The following is a 14,946-nucleotide window of genomic DNA, read 5'->3' on the forward strand; positions in this document are numbered from 1 at the left end:
GACGTAGATGTAGTCAAGCGAATTAAAGTCCAATAAATGCGCTGGCTCGAACACGTTAGGCGAGTGGATAGTGACGCTCCAGCTCTTAAGACATACAAGGAAGAACCCACCGATGGGCACAGTAGAAAAGGGCTGCTCAATCTCCGTTGGAATGACCAGGTGCAATAAGATCTGGAAACACTCCAGCTCTTAAGACATACAAGGAAGAACCCACCGATGGGCACAGTAGATAAGGGCTGCTCAATCTCCGTTGGAATGACCAGGTGTAACAAGATCTGGAAACACTCCAGTTCTTAAAATATACAAGGCAGAACCCACCAATGACCAGCCTAGAAAAGGGCGACCCAATCTCCGTTGGAATGACCAGGTGCAAAAATATGTGAAATCACTTGGTGTCTCCAATTGGCACCAGCATGCAGAAGACAGGAATAGATGGCGTTTTATTTTGTACCAGGCTCAAACCGGCTCTCGGTTGTAATAGCCATATAAAGTAAAATGTAAATCATAAGGATATTTTAGTCCTTACACCAGTATTGTTTCCGTAATTCTCTTTATATTTCGGTAAAGGGTATTTAAGATTCGCCACAGCCGAATATAGAGCTCTAAATTGTTTTATTTCATCAAATTTATGTGCAAATATTTGCTTTGCAAAAATATTTATATGTTTGTTTAACTAATGAATGTAAAAAAGTGTGAATAATTTATGTTATTATAACATAAATCAATACATTTGCAAAAGAAACAAAGAAAAAAAAGTGATATTTTTTCAGGTTTTGGTCAAGAATTAATGTAACCAACATATGATGGAAAGGTTTAAGGTTCCTAATAAGCCATTTAAGAGAAATTGATATGTGTTTCAGTTATAGTTGGTCACATTTCATGCAACAAAATTAAAGTGAATAACTAAATAGGGACAAAATAAACACTAAAACAAACAAACAATTTCCGTATGTTAATCCAAAATGACGGAATCATACCAACAAATACACCACATTAAGCATACAATCTCTCTCTCTCTAGGTCAGTTTTAGGGTGAGGTTATTTAGTTAGACTTATTACTTTTGACACACACAAACCCCAAGCAAACGCCTTATAGGATTTTCTTTTACAATACCTTAGAGTACAATAACCAGGGTAGAGCCTTAAAGTTAAAGAGGATATATTACTTATATACGCTGGACACAATACACCAGCCTTCATTGCCCCCACAACAATAAAGTTTCCTTTAACCATTACCAGACAAGCAAACAATAATTAAAATAGGTACGTGAAGTATCATACTTAAAGTCACACAAAATATATTGCTTAATCTAACATTTGTTACAAAAATTCTATAAAAATGTCTTAAATTTTGCTACAATTTATAAAATTTCCTTAGTTCAGTATGTGTTGGTTGTATGAATAGGGGAAACGGATATAACAGTTGTAACTAATTAACGTTTCAAGCTTAAACGGAAATTGTAAGTTTGTTTGTTTCTAAGGTTTCTTACATGAATTTTAATTTAGCAACAATATGAATGAGTTTTTTCTTTAAAAATTTTTGGCAATTGCTCAAAAAACTAATTTGAATAGAAGTTATTTGTAAAAACTTAACAAAAGTTCGTTGAACAATAAACCCCTTCTAACTCCCTTCCTCCCCAAACAAAAGATGTTGCAAGTTTTTAGCCAAACAAAAACCAAAAAAAAAAACTTTTAAACTTTGATTGACTTGAGTTGAAAGCAATTGCATGTCTTGCGGTTGCTTTGGTAAATGTTTGTTTAATTTGATATTTCCTAATTCTATAAACAACAACTAAAAAACCAAACAAATTTATTTTGTTTTTCTGTTTTTTCATAAATTTCAATTTCATTTAATCTTACATCATTTGCATTTATCATACATATCTGACATTGGCCCACAAAACAGTAAAATATTTAAACATACAAAATTTCATTTAATTCCCCAACTGATAATTACAAATTTTACTTTCTCTTTGTAGTTTATTTTTTAGTTTTGTGCTAAAATGTAGTAAAATTTCAAATGGTGGTGATGATGCGCTTTTAATGGCATTGTGACGCAATGGCAATTTGTTAATTATTGTTTTTATGAAAATTAAATTAATGTTGTTTTCACATTTGTTTTAATGTTTGCAATTTGTTTACATTATTATTGTAAAAATATTTTATGATCTCAGATGATAGAGAAAATGCTGCGTATTCATAATTAGAAAGGTTTTTTTTTTGGTTTGACAAATTAAAAAATATAATCCCCTGGAAAAGTGGCATAGGCATTGAATAAATATATAGAAGGAAAGGAGAGAGAGAAATGAAAGAAATGTTTGGCTCTCAGTTACCTATCTAGATGTCATCTATAGTTGTAGGCCTGTTCGGGAACTTTTGAATTGGGCTACCTTTGTGACACCATGGTAGAAAGAGGTCAGGATGAAAGCAATTCTCTACATCTGACCAAATTAGGTCTTCAACGAATTCATCTGACGTACGTACATCTCCAACAGATTCATCCGATTTTTCAAGAAGAAGAGCTGTTTTGCCGTATCCTCCTTTCCTTTATCATGACAGTATAAGTCATATGAAAGTTTCAATCCCCTATCGTGCACACCAAGCACACAGAGTCCTCTGACCACTGACATAACATTCCGCAGAGCCCATGCAGCAGCACAGATGGTCTCAAGCGACCATCTAGTATTCTCATAGAAGCCACCCGAACTTGTTTGTATGCTGGAAATGGCAGACCAAACAATCGGTCAACCTCATCAATCAAGTCCCTTTTGGCCAATTACTTCGCAATGCAATTCCCAGGGACATTTTGGTGTCCCTGAAAAGTCCAACTGAAGAATGTTTCGACATCTTATTCAGAGAAGCCTGACAATCAGTGTAAATCTGAATATCCATACCATATTCTCGTTAGACCTCAGCCAGTTCGAAAACTTATCCACGACTGAGATCTCAGTCTGAAGAAAACAACACTGGTCGGATAGTCTAAAAGATGCACTAGTTCCAGTTTGTTCAATATCAAAGCCTCTGACCACACCCACCTTCGACTTCGATCCAACAGTGAAGGTCTCAAATGGGTTCCCCAATGGGTACCCAAACAGTCCGTCCATTGTCACTGTCAATGAAGGATCTGGGAGTGCATCCATCTAGACCACACAATATGGTCGTATGAACGAACTTCCTCCCGTTTTATACCCCAGTATGTTAAAATTCACAAAATTTCGGCGGTACAACTGCAAGCGCACAATGTCAGCTCACTCGAACGAAAAATAAAAGTCAATGCTGGAAAATGTACCCACATTACGTTCACCTTAAGAGCAGATAGGTGACTTCTGATATAGATAAAAAATATAGATATAAATGGCAGAACAGAATCTAACACAATTAAAATGAAAGTCTGCTTAAATGTTCTGGGTATTTGCTCTTCCTGCAACCATTGACTTGAAGAATAAGGTTTTCTTGTTCCTTAGTACATAAGAAATTTTAACATACCTTGGAATATCAATGTACCTAAAATACTTGAGAAGATTCAATATTTTAGTTTCAACTAAATGAAATCTCCTTATAGTGAAGTTTGTGGAATTTGAGAGTCTCAGACGCCGTAGAAGAATAAAAACCTTGAACCTAGCCAAATATTCGTACTCATGAGTACTTTAAAGACATATAAGAAAAACATTTCGATTAGCTATGATCTTTTGTGGAGACCAAAAATCGAGCGAAAAAATTTAACTGAAATTGTATAAGAAAAATTAAGTAAATAAGGAAAATAATGCTGTTGTAAAAGGGTACAAGAGTAGGGGGCAGTGTCACCATTCTTTCTTGTAGAAACTTCTGGTCATCCGCTAAGAGATTATAATGCCTCAGTTCCTTAATTCCGAATTTTTTGTGACATGACCAAATATTCATTCCGGCTGATGCAGATAAAAGTGTGTGAAGAGAGTGTACTCCAGTCTACTCCCATAGACCTTAATAGCCATGATTTCGACTTGAATTACGCTGCCGTAATCTGGAAGCCTAAGGGACTGTCTAGGATTCAATTGGTCCGAAAAAATATCACATCCGACATTTTCATGTGATTTTATTTCGTCAGTGAATGAATATATGGATGAAGTCTTCCGATATATTCATGTTCGATGGACCTTGATTGTCACGATTTCGGCTTGAATTACGCAGCCGCAATCTGGAAGCTTAAGGGACAGTCTTTGATACAACTGGTCCGAAAAAATATCACATCCGAACTTGTCATGTGATTTTATTTCGTCAGTGAATATCTGGATGAAGTCATCCGATATATTCATGTTCGATAGACCTTGATTGTCAAGATATCAGCTTGAATTACGCTGCCGCAATATGGAAGCCTAAGGGACAGTCTTGCATTCAACTGGTCCGAAAAAATATCACATCTGACATTGTTATGTGATTTTGTTCCTTCAATGAATATCTAGATGAAGTCTTCCGATATATTCATGTTGGAAAGACCTTGATTGTGACGAATTCGGCTTGAATTACGCTGCCGTAATCTGTAAGCATAAGGGACAGTGTAGTATTCAACTGGTTCGAAAATATATCACATCCGACCTTCTCATGTGAATTTGTTGCGTCATTCTGGATGAAGTCCTCCGAAAGATGGAGTACACTGTCATAGTCTATGGGTTTAGGTATTGAGATGTCAATAGGAAGATCCACATTTGGCATGACCATAGTTTTGATATTTCTATGCTTTCGTGGCATTTAGCCTCATTGCAGAGATCACAATGTTTTCTTTGTTTTACCTTGAAGTCTGGTAGTAAGCAGTTAAGGACTGTGAATATATGTATGCAGTTATTTAGTTGAGACCACTTTCTATAAATTTGTTTTGTTTTGTACTGAACTTTCTAAAAGTATGAACATTATGATAATAATATCTTGTTATGTATTTGGATTCCAACAGTTTCGTTACTGACCGCCAGTCTACCAGAGATCATTAGCCTTCCTATCAGAAACAAGTAGTCGTTCTATTCTTAATTTTGACGAAAGCTAAGATATGCTGAAGATATTTTCAATGTTATATCATAACTTATTGCCTATGGTCTTTGTAAAAATTTCTCTTCAATCATATCAAGTTTTTTCAGTGATCGTTGTAAATGGGGTCTCATTAAAGTGCTCAAAGTGTTCAACATTAATTCAAGGATACCGCAAGACTACGATCTTTCGCATTCGCTATTATCTAGTTTTGAATATTAACTTCCAACTGTAGTTATTTCATTTATTCATATCACATTATTATAGACCAAATCTGTTGGAATTATTGTTATGAGGCAGAACTTGAATGTCACACTTAAGCTACATACGTTTCGGCATACACCGTAATCGGCACCGAAAACGAAATTCCATACATTTGCACCGAAAAAAAAGTTCGTTTCAGAAATCGGCAACGAAAATTGAGAACGAAACGGCACCCAACCTGTCATTTGGGGTCGGAACGAAAACAACTTCAAGTAGGTTAAAGAAAATCAAAATGAATAAAAAAAATAAATTTTCTTTATTGGAAGAGGAAATAATAATAGATTTTAGGTGTGTTCATTTACTTTGCCAGTAAATACTTGCAACAAGAGAATAAACTCAAAATTTACAAAATTACTCACTTAAATTCTCAAAAATAGTAAAAAGTAAATGAACGCTTTTCCAGTAACAATTATTTTATACACACAATTTTCATATTTTATTCCTTTTAAAATGAATAAATACTCACATTTTCTTAAATTTTATTGAAAATAATTTTTTTTTAAAATTTTTTCACCACAAAAATAAAATTGTAAATAAATAAACAATAACATAAAACATTGAAATATAAGCTGCTAACTATTACGAGTTCAAAATAGAACTTGTAAAAGTTTGCAACGAGAGAACAATCTCTAAAATTCATACGCTCTTGATTTTTTCTCTACTTGCAAGTTTTTTGAGTTAATGAACGCTTTTCCAGTAACAATTGTTACTAACTAGTAATAACTTTTAGTTATTGAACATATCTTTTGTTAAAAAAATGAAATTCTATTTAATTTCCAAATGACAACTTAAAAAATAATTTCGTTTGTGTTAACACTAAACACTAACACTAAATTAACCCAAAAACCAGTTTTTTTTCGAATAAATTGGCTTATAATTTTACCAGTATAAAGTAACTATAGTTGGTTGTTTGTCCAGAATTTATAAAGGTTTCTGATTTAATAGTGGCATTTGATCGGTATTGTAACAGTCGTAGTTTTAATCAGTATGAAATCAATAAATTCTTTGTTTAATTAAAAAACTTAAGAATTTCGACTATGTTAAACCTATAAAACATGCGTAGTTAGAGCAATTTTTCAAATCTGATTGTAGATAAACAAATTTGAAACATTTCCCGATAATTAACAAAAAAATATTCACGGGAATTTCCGGCGAAATTTTTCCCGCGTACGAACCCTACACCCAACTGAAACGAACGTTTTTCAGTTTCAGTTTTCGTTATCGGCGCCGATTACGGTGTATGCGAAACCCAGCTTTAATCGGAATGCTTTCAAAATCTTTAAATAGGGTTGTGTAAATAGAGAATATTTAAACGAAAGATCACTGTGGTCACTTCATCTGAATATATTGTTCTAGGCATGAGAATTTAGTGCGAAGTCCGGTGTACTAAACACATTTATCGAGTGTCGAAAGAAGACTTCATGTCCTTCATGTTGCTAATCGATGACAGTAGGATATAAAGTTATATTAATTAAATATGGGTTGCAATACTGATATGTTACAATGGCATATATTCTGCAGAAATTAAGAAATATGAATTCGATATCCTCTCTTTTTTATATAATACACATTCCTCCAGAAAAGCATATGCGATCAGTAAAAAATTTGGAATAAGTATTAACGTTTCTAATTTTCTATGACAATATGAAGGTTTTGGAAATATTACTTTCGGTATAGATTTGACTTTCGCTTAAATATATAGGAATTATGGGAAGTTAGAAGCTTCAAGTGTTTATTCTCTAAATTTTCCAATATTTGAATGTACGTCGTTTAAACAATTTCAAAACAATTCCAATTTGACAATTTGCTCATTATCTTAACCATTCTTTAATATTCTAGGCCCCACACTTTGATAGAATCAAATTATACATTATTAAAGCTAAATAAAACCTACCATTGTCTCTAAATATGTACGTTTGAATGGACTCTTTGTTTTAACTTAAATTGCTCAAACCAACCAACCTGCATTATTTTCTGCATAATTTTGCAAATTGTATAAGATTGATTTAAATTACTTTGCCCACATTGTATACATGCTGTCATTTAAGTTTATATTAAATTAAATGCGTCTCAGTACACTCAAAACAAATTATTAATTAATTTAATAATACATTTTCATAAAAACCGACTTAATTGTAAAACAATATAAACTACACAGACGAAAGATGGCAAAGATTACAGTGGGTACTTTTAAAGGAAAAGTGTTACTAAATTTAAACAAGATTAAATTTAATATGAACAAATTTAAGAAAATTTTACAAAGGTTACAGAAAGAAAGTCATTATTTTTAATTTAATATGGGGAATAGGGAATTGCAGTTCTAGTGGGATTTTAAATACCTAGGAAGTTGTATAATTAAACTAATAACAATAATGTTTCATGAGCTTTTACTGTAAGTACTTTTGAATTATTTTATTGTATTTTCAACATTTCATTCTGACATGTCATTTAATAATGTCCTTAATTGATTCTTTTTTTGCATTATTACTTTTTTATTTTTATCTTTCACTTTAAAGTTTAAACTGCAAATGACAGGTACATATAAACGCCATAAAAAAAACTACTTTTCACAAAAAAAATAATACCATTAACAGCCCACAATGTCAACTTCGTGCAGCAATATGCAGTTGACATGGAAAAAAAGGGTGTGAGAGAGAGTGAGGAAAATATAACACCAGTTTAGTGTAAATGTCAATAATGAAATTATAAAATATGAAATAATACATGCACGGATGTGTAAATGTATTCAGGTGAAAAATGTAGTTGTAAATTATGGAAATATTAAAACACTGAGAGAAAAAAATAAGCTCAGGTGCTTTACTAGACCTCTACTAGACTTTTGTTCTAAAGGTAGGAGGAAAATGACAGTTTGGATTCCTATAGAAAGATTTACAAATTACAGGGTAGATTGTTTTACATTGTCTAAGGTAGTGTTTTGCCAACGTGGAGTGTACGACCCATCGGGGCTCTCATTCATAATTTATGAGGCTACTGGCTCTCTTAAATGCAATGATCACCAATGAAGTCATCGACAACGATATTCCAGGCAGCATTTGGTGCATAAATAAGAACACTATTTGACAATTGCGATGTTCCAATGTGGTTACCGTCGTTGAATGATACTCAATAGAGAAATATTCAAAGCAGTTTAAATGCTGCTTTTAGAACTATCAGAGGAATTTCCTTAAAACAACAACTACACGAGGAAACGCAGATCCTTTCAGACATGGATTGTATCAAAATGTGAAAAGCTGCCTTAAGAACTGTCACAGTCTTCAAGCAAATTACATTGGAGCAACATCTGCACGAGGAAACTAAGTTCCTCGTACCTAGTTGGCTACTTACAAGATGATTGATCGGATAGTATACAATTACACTGTTTGAATATAGTCATCTTCGTTGAGGGATATCCAGTGGAAAATATTCAAAGCTGCTTAAATGCTGCCTTTAGAACTGTTAGATCCTTCCAGTCATGGATTGTATAAAAATATGAAATACTGCCTTAAGAACTGTCACAGTCTTCACGCAAATTACCTTGGATCAACATCTGCACGAGGAAACTAAGTTCCTAGTACCTAGTTGGCTACTTACAACATGATTGGTCGGTTCGTAGACAATTACACTGTTTGAGTATAGTCACCTTCGTTGAGCGATATCCAGTGGAAAATATACAAAGCTGCTTAAATGCTGCCTTTAGAACTGTCAGAGGAATTTCCTTGAAATAACAACTACACGAGGAAACAGAGATTATTCCAGTCAACGGAGGTGTCATCGGAACTACAACATCACACGGTTGAAGTCTCCCTTCGAGGAGTGTCAATAAGAACCTTCGTATAGGAGAAGATTATACGTATAGGATCTATTGGATTGGATTTCGCTTTCGGCATCTTTAAAAGACATTCATATAAACGAAATCCGCAGGATACGAACTTGTTCGCTACCTCTAGCTGCAGATAAAGAAAAGAAGCTGTCGTGGAAAACAATAGTAGTTCTGCATAACTGAGGTCGCGATACAGCAACAGGCTTAATGCCTACTGGTCTTATATAGACCGTTCTCAATTTATGCTCAGCTCATGTTCATCTGTTTCATTCACGGAGACGATATCAATTCTGCGGTTAAAGGATACCGCATGAATGTAATACTTGGAGATCGTCCACCTCAAGTAGCAGACACAGAGAAGAATTAATCGCGGAAAACAAGAGAAGTTTTAATACAACTGAGGTTGGTCTTGTGCCTCAGGCTCTATACATTCTGGCCGCTCCTAGAACGTCCACTTTTATGCTAAGATTGTAGTCAGGTTCCTCATCTCAACTCTTCACCCTACTTCACTTCGTCCATTGAATTTAGGAACCAAAACGGTAGAAATATTGTATAGTTTTAGCTGTTGGATCTAAGTAACTGTTGTTAACCCGATATCAATCTGTACTGACGTCTCAAAAACGGAAATGGACATTGATTCGGGAATTGTCTTCTGGATTGCATTTATTCACTTGCCAATTTTAGACATGAGGACATATAGTTCTTGAACAAAGACACGTTCACAATTCCTTGGATGTGATTTCGAATCTGATAGACAAATAGGCGTTGGAAGTGGTGGAACTCAAATGGTCTAGTATTACTTATTGTATAATGTCTAGAATACTCTGGCCCTCTTTGGCAAGTGAAAGGACCAAGACTCTCTTGGGACTTGAGCCCTATACGATTGGAATATGTTGAAACTTAGTTGTCTTCTCGATTGCATTTATTTACTGGCCCATCTTAGACACGAGGGCAGATGGTCCTTGAACAAAGACACGTTCACACTTCCTTGAATGTGATTTCGAATCTGATAGACGAATAGGCGTTGGAAGTAGGGGAACTCAAATGGTCTTGTATTACCTGTTGTATAATGTCTAGAATACTCTGGACCTCTTTGGTAAGGGAAAGGACCAAGACTCTATTGGGTTTTGATAGGAATTCGATTAGGCTTCTTACGGGAATAATAACTGAGCCCTATACGGTTGGACATCTGTTGAAACTTATGGGTACCGATGTAACAACTATTGCAGAAGAAGTTTAAATGAAGAAGAGGAGGAATCGGTACAATGCCTTCTATGTGTATGCCCCGCTCTAGAGGATCTTACACGAAGGATCTTACACGAATGATTTGGACTGTCTCAGAAATGTGTTACTCACGCTTCGTTCGACCACAGGAGTTAAAAAAGTCATACGGATTGGGATGGCTATTATCCCCATTCATGTTTAATTCACATTTCTAAGGAATCTCCGAGTGTATTCGCAAATTGGCGAGCAACTAACGTAACCTAGCCAAACTAAGCCAGTGGTCGGCATAAAGAGAATATGGGAATATATAGTTATTCTTCAGTCTATAAATAGGTGATATAGATGAATATTTCAAACAGAATTTGTTTCAACTAATTAAATTCAAAATTTCAATTGAATTGTTTAGTTCAAAACACATTGGCCTTCTAGTTCCTATAGCGTTGAACTAATTAACAAAACAAAACTCAACATATTAATTGAATTAATTAATACATTTGATTAAATACAAACTTGAAATTATATGAAATTTAGCTTTTTTACAATAATTTCTTCCAAATACTAGTAACATTAATCAAAATTATTTCTCTAAGTGAAATAATTAAAAATTATAATTTCTCTTTTAAAAGCCCCCATGTAAATCAATTAAAATTTAAAATAATAATAATAATATGTAGAACTTACCCGTTGTTATGGACACTGTCCACGTCAGCCAATCGTGATGTGTAAAATTTGTATAATACAACCAAAAATTATATTTGGTACCGGGTAAAGCACGCGAAAATTGTATTTCATCGCCAATTTCATTTGAGGGAATGGTGGTATTTGGTTCTGGATAACCATATGGCGGACTGTAGTCTAGACGATAAGAGGCACCGTCCATACCTTGATTATTGGGTATGCTTATGGCTAAATCGGCACAATTAACATGCTGTAAAGAGTTAGAGGAAAATAGAAAATTTATTATTATTAAAGATTTTGAAAATTTTAATGTTAAACTTTAGTAAATTGTTAAGTAAATATGACTTTGCATGTCAATGATTAATTGAAATAATTTGTTTGTTTAACAATATAAGTTTATAACGATGTAAGTTGTTAGAGCAAATGAATTGTTTTCGGAAATGTTTTATGATGTGAAATATAGTTTTTTTTGTTCATTTTATAGAAAATCATGAATTTTATTTAACATGAAATCATATTTGCATTTAACTAACAACGGAAGTGTTTTTTGGGGTTTGTGGGATTATTAGTGAAGCATTATATTCAACTGAAGGTAGTTAAAAAATCCATGATTTTTTTTTTAAATAAATGCTAAGTGCGGCAGTTTAATTCTTTAAAATAAGTCTAGGAATTTAAATAGTACTCCAGATTTCAAGATATATAAAGCTCTAAAATATATCCATCCCTAAAACTTATTTACAATTTTAAAGAATTATTTATTACACCATACTTCTGTGCAACATTAAACTATCGATTTGTCTAGCATACTTTAAGGCATATATATATGTATATATGTTTAAATAAATAAAAACTAAGTATTTTAACATGTTGTCAAAAATACTTTATTTTATATATAAAATAAAATTTAAAACCTTTAATCTTTAACACTCTCTTATCAATACTTTCCGATACAGCACAGAAGTTTGCTGGAAAAGTAGTAGACAAACAGGAAAAGGACACAAATACAAAACGTAAACTTTATATCTGCATACAGCTAAAAGAACATTACTAAATAGTATATATGAAATTTCAGACTTCAAATATTCAAAAAAAAAAAAAATTATACGATTTTTATGCAAAAACCACACCAGAGATACAAAGAGAAAATGCACAGCAAACGAAACCAGCTACCAGCAGCAGCACTCTACAGAGGGCAGAAGTGAATGAGAAGTGAAAGAAAAAAACAATATCAACATTTAAGCAAACAATGGGCTGGTCCTTTTTATGGTCTGGCTGTTAGGCAGGCTGCATGACTGACTGGCTGGCTTATTGGGTGGCTGATTGCGGTGGCATTCTACATATTTAGTACATTGAGTACAACCTTCATTTATTGAAAATGATATTGTGTAGCAGTAAATTTATACTAGTTGAATTTCTCCAATAACTCCCTCATAAAAACTCAGCATCATTATTGCATATATAGGATGTCTGCATGTATATATTATACAAACAAAACTGATATTTGGTAAAAACTATTTTCTTTCATGTTTTTACCACTGACGTTGAAAGTCTGTGTTTGTGAAAGCCTTAAAGTTTAAAGTTTTAAAATGGATTTTTTTTTTTAAATTAACTTTATAAATAGTTTAAGTTCTTTAAACATTAATCTGTTAAAATGTTATTTTAAACTGTTGAAAACATATTAAACCGACAATAAATTTAATCTTGGTAATAAATAAAAAATAGCAATAAGTATGAAATATCATTATGAAATAACTCCCATCCAAATTTTTATTGGGTGTTATTTTATCTAAAGCTTCGCTCAATAAAAACTCGCTTCGATTGCTTGCCTTCGGCCGAGTTCAAGATCTACTCCTTTCGGATGTATCCAAAAACGGCTTCGCTCAGTAAAGATTTCTTGCATTGCCGGCCTTCAGCCTGACGCTAAGGTGTTCTCCTCTGGAGTGTATCAGAAACCAGCTTAGCTTAGTGAAATAATTTCCTATTCGGATGCAATGTATTCCTTAATGCTTACGAAAGCGGAAAACGTTGTATCCTCCGGCATCGCTTAGTAAACTGTTTTTGCATTGACCGCAAAGATTTTCTCCTCTGAGCTGTATCATAAATCGTCTTCCCACAGTAAAGATTTCTTTTACTGCAGATATGTTGCGAAATACTTCACAAATCCTTTACGCTTAGCACTGTAAGAAATCTGTACTGTGGAAAGACGATTTATGATACAGTTCAGAGGAGAAAATCTTTGCGGTCAATGCAAAAACAGTTTACTAAGCGGTGCCGGAGGATACAACGTTTTCCGTTTTCGTAAGCATTAATGAATACATTGCTTCAGAATTGGAAATTATTTCACTTTTGTTTGGAGTTATTTCACATTTTTTTGGACTAATCTTTTTATTATTATAAAACTGACAATTATTGGGAGTAATTTAATTGTACCCTATGAGAGTTATTTAATTTTTTAGTTCAGTTTTGTTGGCATTTATATCATTTCGGAATTATTTCACGGTACATATTAAAACGCAATTTCCTCAGATTTCATCCAGATCAATAATCGCTTTTCTTTCATCTCTTCTAACATTTCACTTTCTTACAGTGAAAACTTGTTGACTCTATATCTCTCTTTCTCTTAGATTAATCATGTTTTCTTAAACGACACATTCTATCTTTTCTCATCTTATGAGGCCAAGAACGAATCAAACTAACATCGGATTATCTGTTCCAAAGTGAAGCGTATCCCAGAGACAGAGTTCTGCATCGATCGAAACATGTAGTAGCCGGACACGGCATGGTCTGGACTATAAAGCGGATGAGTAAAAACTTCTCAAACATTTCATTCTAAATACTTTTTAACAGGTATTGCAACATGTGACCGAGAGTTGTCATGATGGAATATTATGGTTCCTTGTCTGGCCGTATATTATGGGCGTGTTTCGGCCAATGTTCGCTTGAAACGAATCAGTGCCATTCGCTATATATTCCCTGTGATGATCTATGACCCTTTTGCTCCCATCATATACAGAGATTTACATTAGCGCCATGGATATTTGCCTTTGGTGCAAAAATTATTATCTTTTATAGCATTCAGCATCATTTCGGACATGCAAAATAGACTTTTCCCTGCTTTTGGATGAATCCTGCTGCTCGCAAACTATTTAAAATTGCTGCTTGAGTAGCTCCCAATAACTTTACAAGCTCTTGTTGAGTTTATCAACAATTTTCATGGAGTAACTAAAATTCATGGTCTTCAAACTTTTTTGGCACCACTTGAAAATCACCCCTTCTGAACCACACAAACCATCTCTCGCACGTTGATACCGATGGACCACATTCACCTTAAGCTTTGGCTAGTGCCTTGGGAACCTTATATCATACTGCAGTGACATGAGCTAAGAATACAAAAATCATGTTCGACTAAGACGCTCCTTCTTCCAGGTGGTTAAGAGTGTTGACTAGGAATTCGCTGGTGATTGTTGCAGGTTACGCAGAAGTGAAGATAAATATTCACCGGATTTCAGTGTTAGCACATACGGCCACTTGAAGCTAATACATATAACAAATAGTTCTGGATATGAACGGTAAGAAGGATGATACGGTTAAAAAATTAACAAAACTTGTCAATGTTGTGTTAACGACGAAACTTGGATCATTGAAGATTTTGTACAGGTCCTGGGCAATAGTTTTATATAGTGGATAGTTGAGGTAATGTTTCGGAAAAGTGTCAACCAAAAACACTTTTAAAAATCCTTAAATATCCTTGTTATGTCAGTTATTACACCAAAGATTTACTTTCTAAAGCGATCCATAATATAATGTTATTAACAAATGTCATAACTTTGGAGAGGATCATTTAAGATTTACTCTCTAGAACTTTTTAAAATGTATCAACAAAATACTACAAATTAAAAATGTGTAGCTGTTCTCTCTTTAATGATAACCAATTGGAATATTTTGTCACGGATTCAATGCATTCG

General features: G+C 33.7%; 1 protein-coding gene across 4 annotated transcripts in view; it reads right to left on the reverse strand.

Moving 5' to 3' along the window:
• Positions 1-14,946, reverse strand: part of LOC135959151 (tyrosine-protein phosphatase 10D-like) — a 248,264-nt gene that overhangs the window by 21,169 nt on the left and 212,149 nt on the right. For all 4 annotated transcript variants that reach the window (XM_065510201.1, XM_065510200.1, XM_065510199.1 and 1 more), the window contains exon 3: positions 10,985-11,231. In XM_065510201.1, coding sequence (XP_065366273.1) covers positions 10,985-11,231 — 247 coding nt within the window. The remainder of the gene's footprint in view (positions 1-10,984; positions 11,232-14,946) is intronic.

This window comes from Calliphora vicina, chromosome 4, assembly GCF_958450345.1.
Source record: "Calliphora vicina chromosome 4, idCalVici1.1, whole genome shotgun sequence".
NCBI classification, from domain to species: domain Eukaryota; kingdom Metazoa; phylum Arthropoda; class Insecta; order Diptera; family Calliphoridae; genus Calliphora; species Calliphora vicina.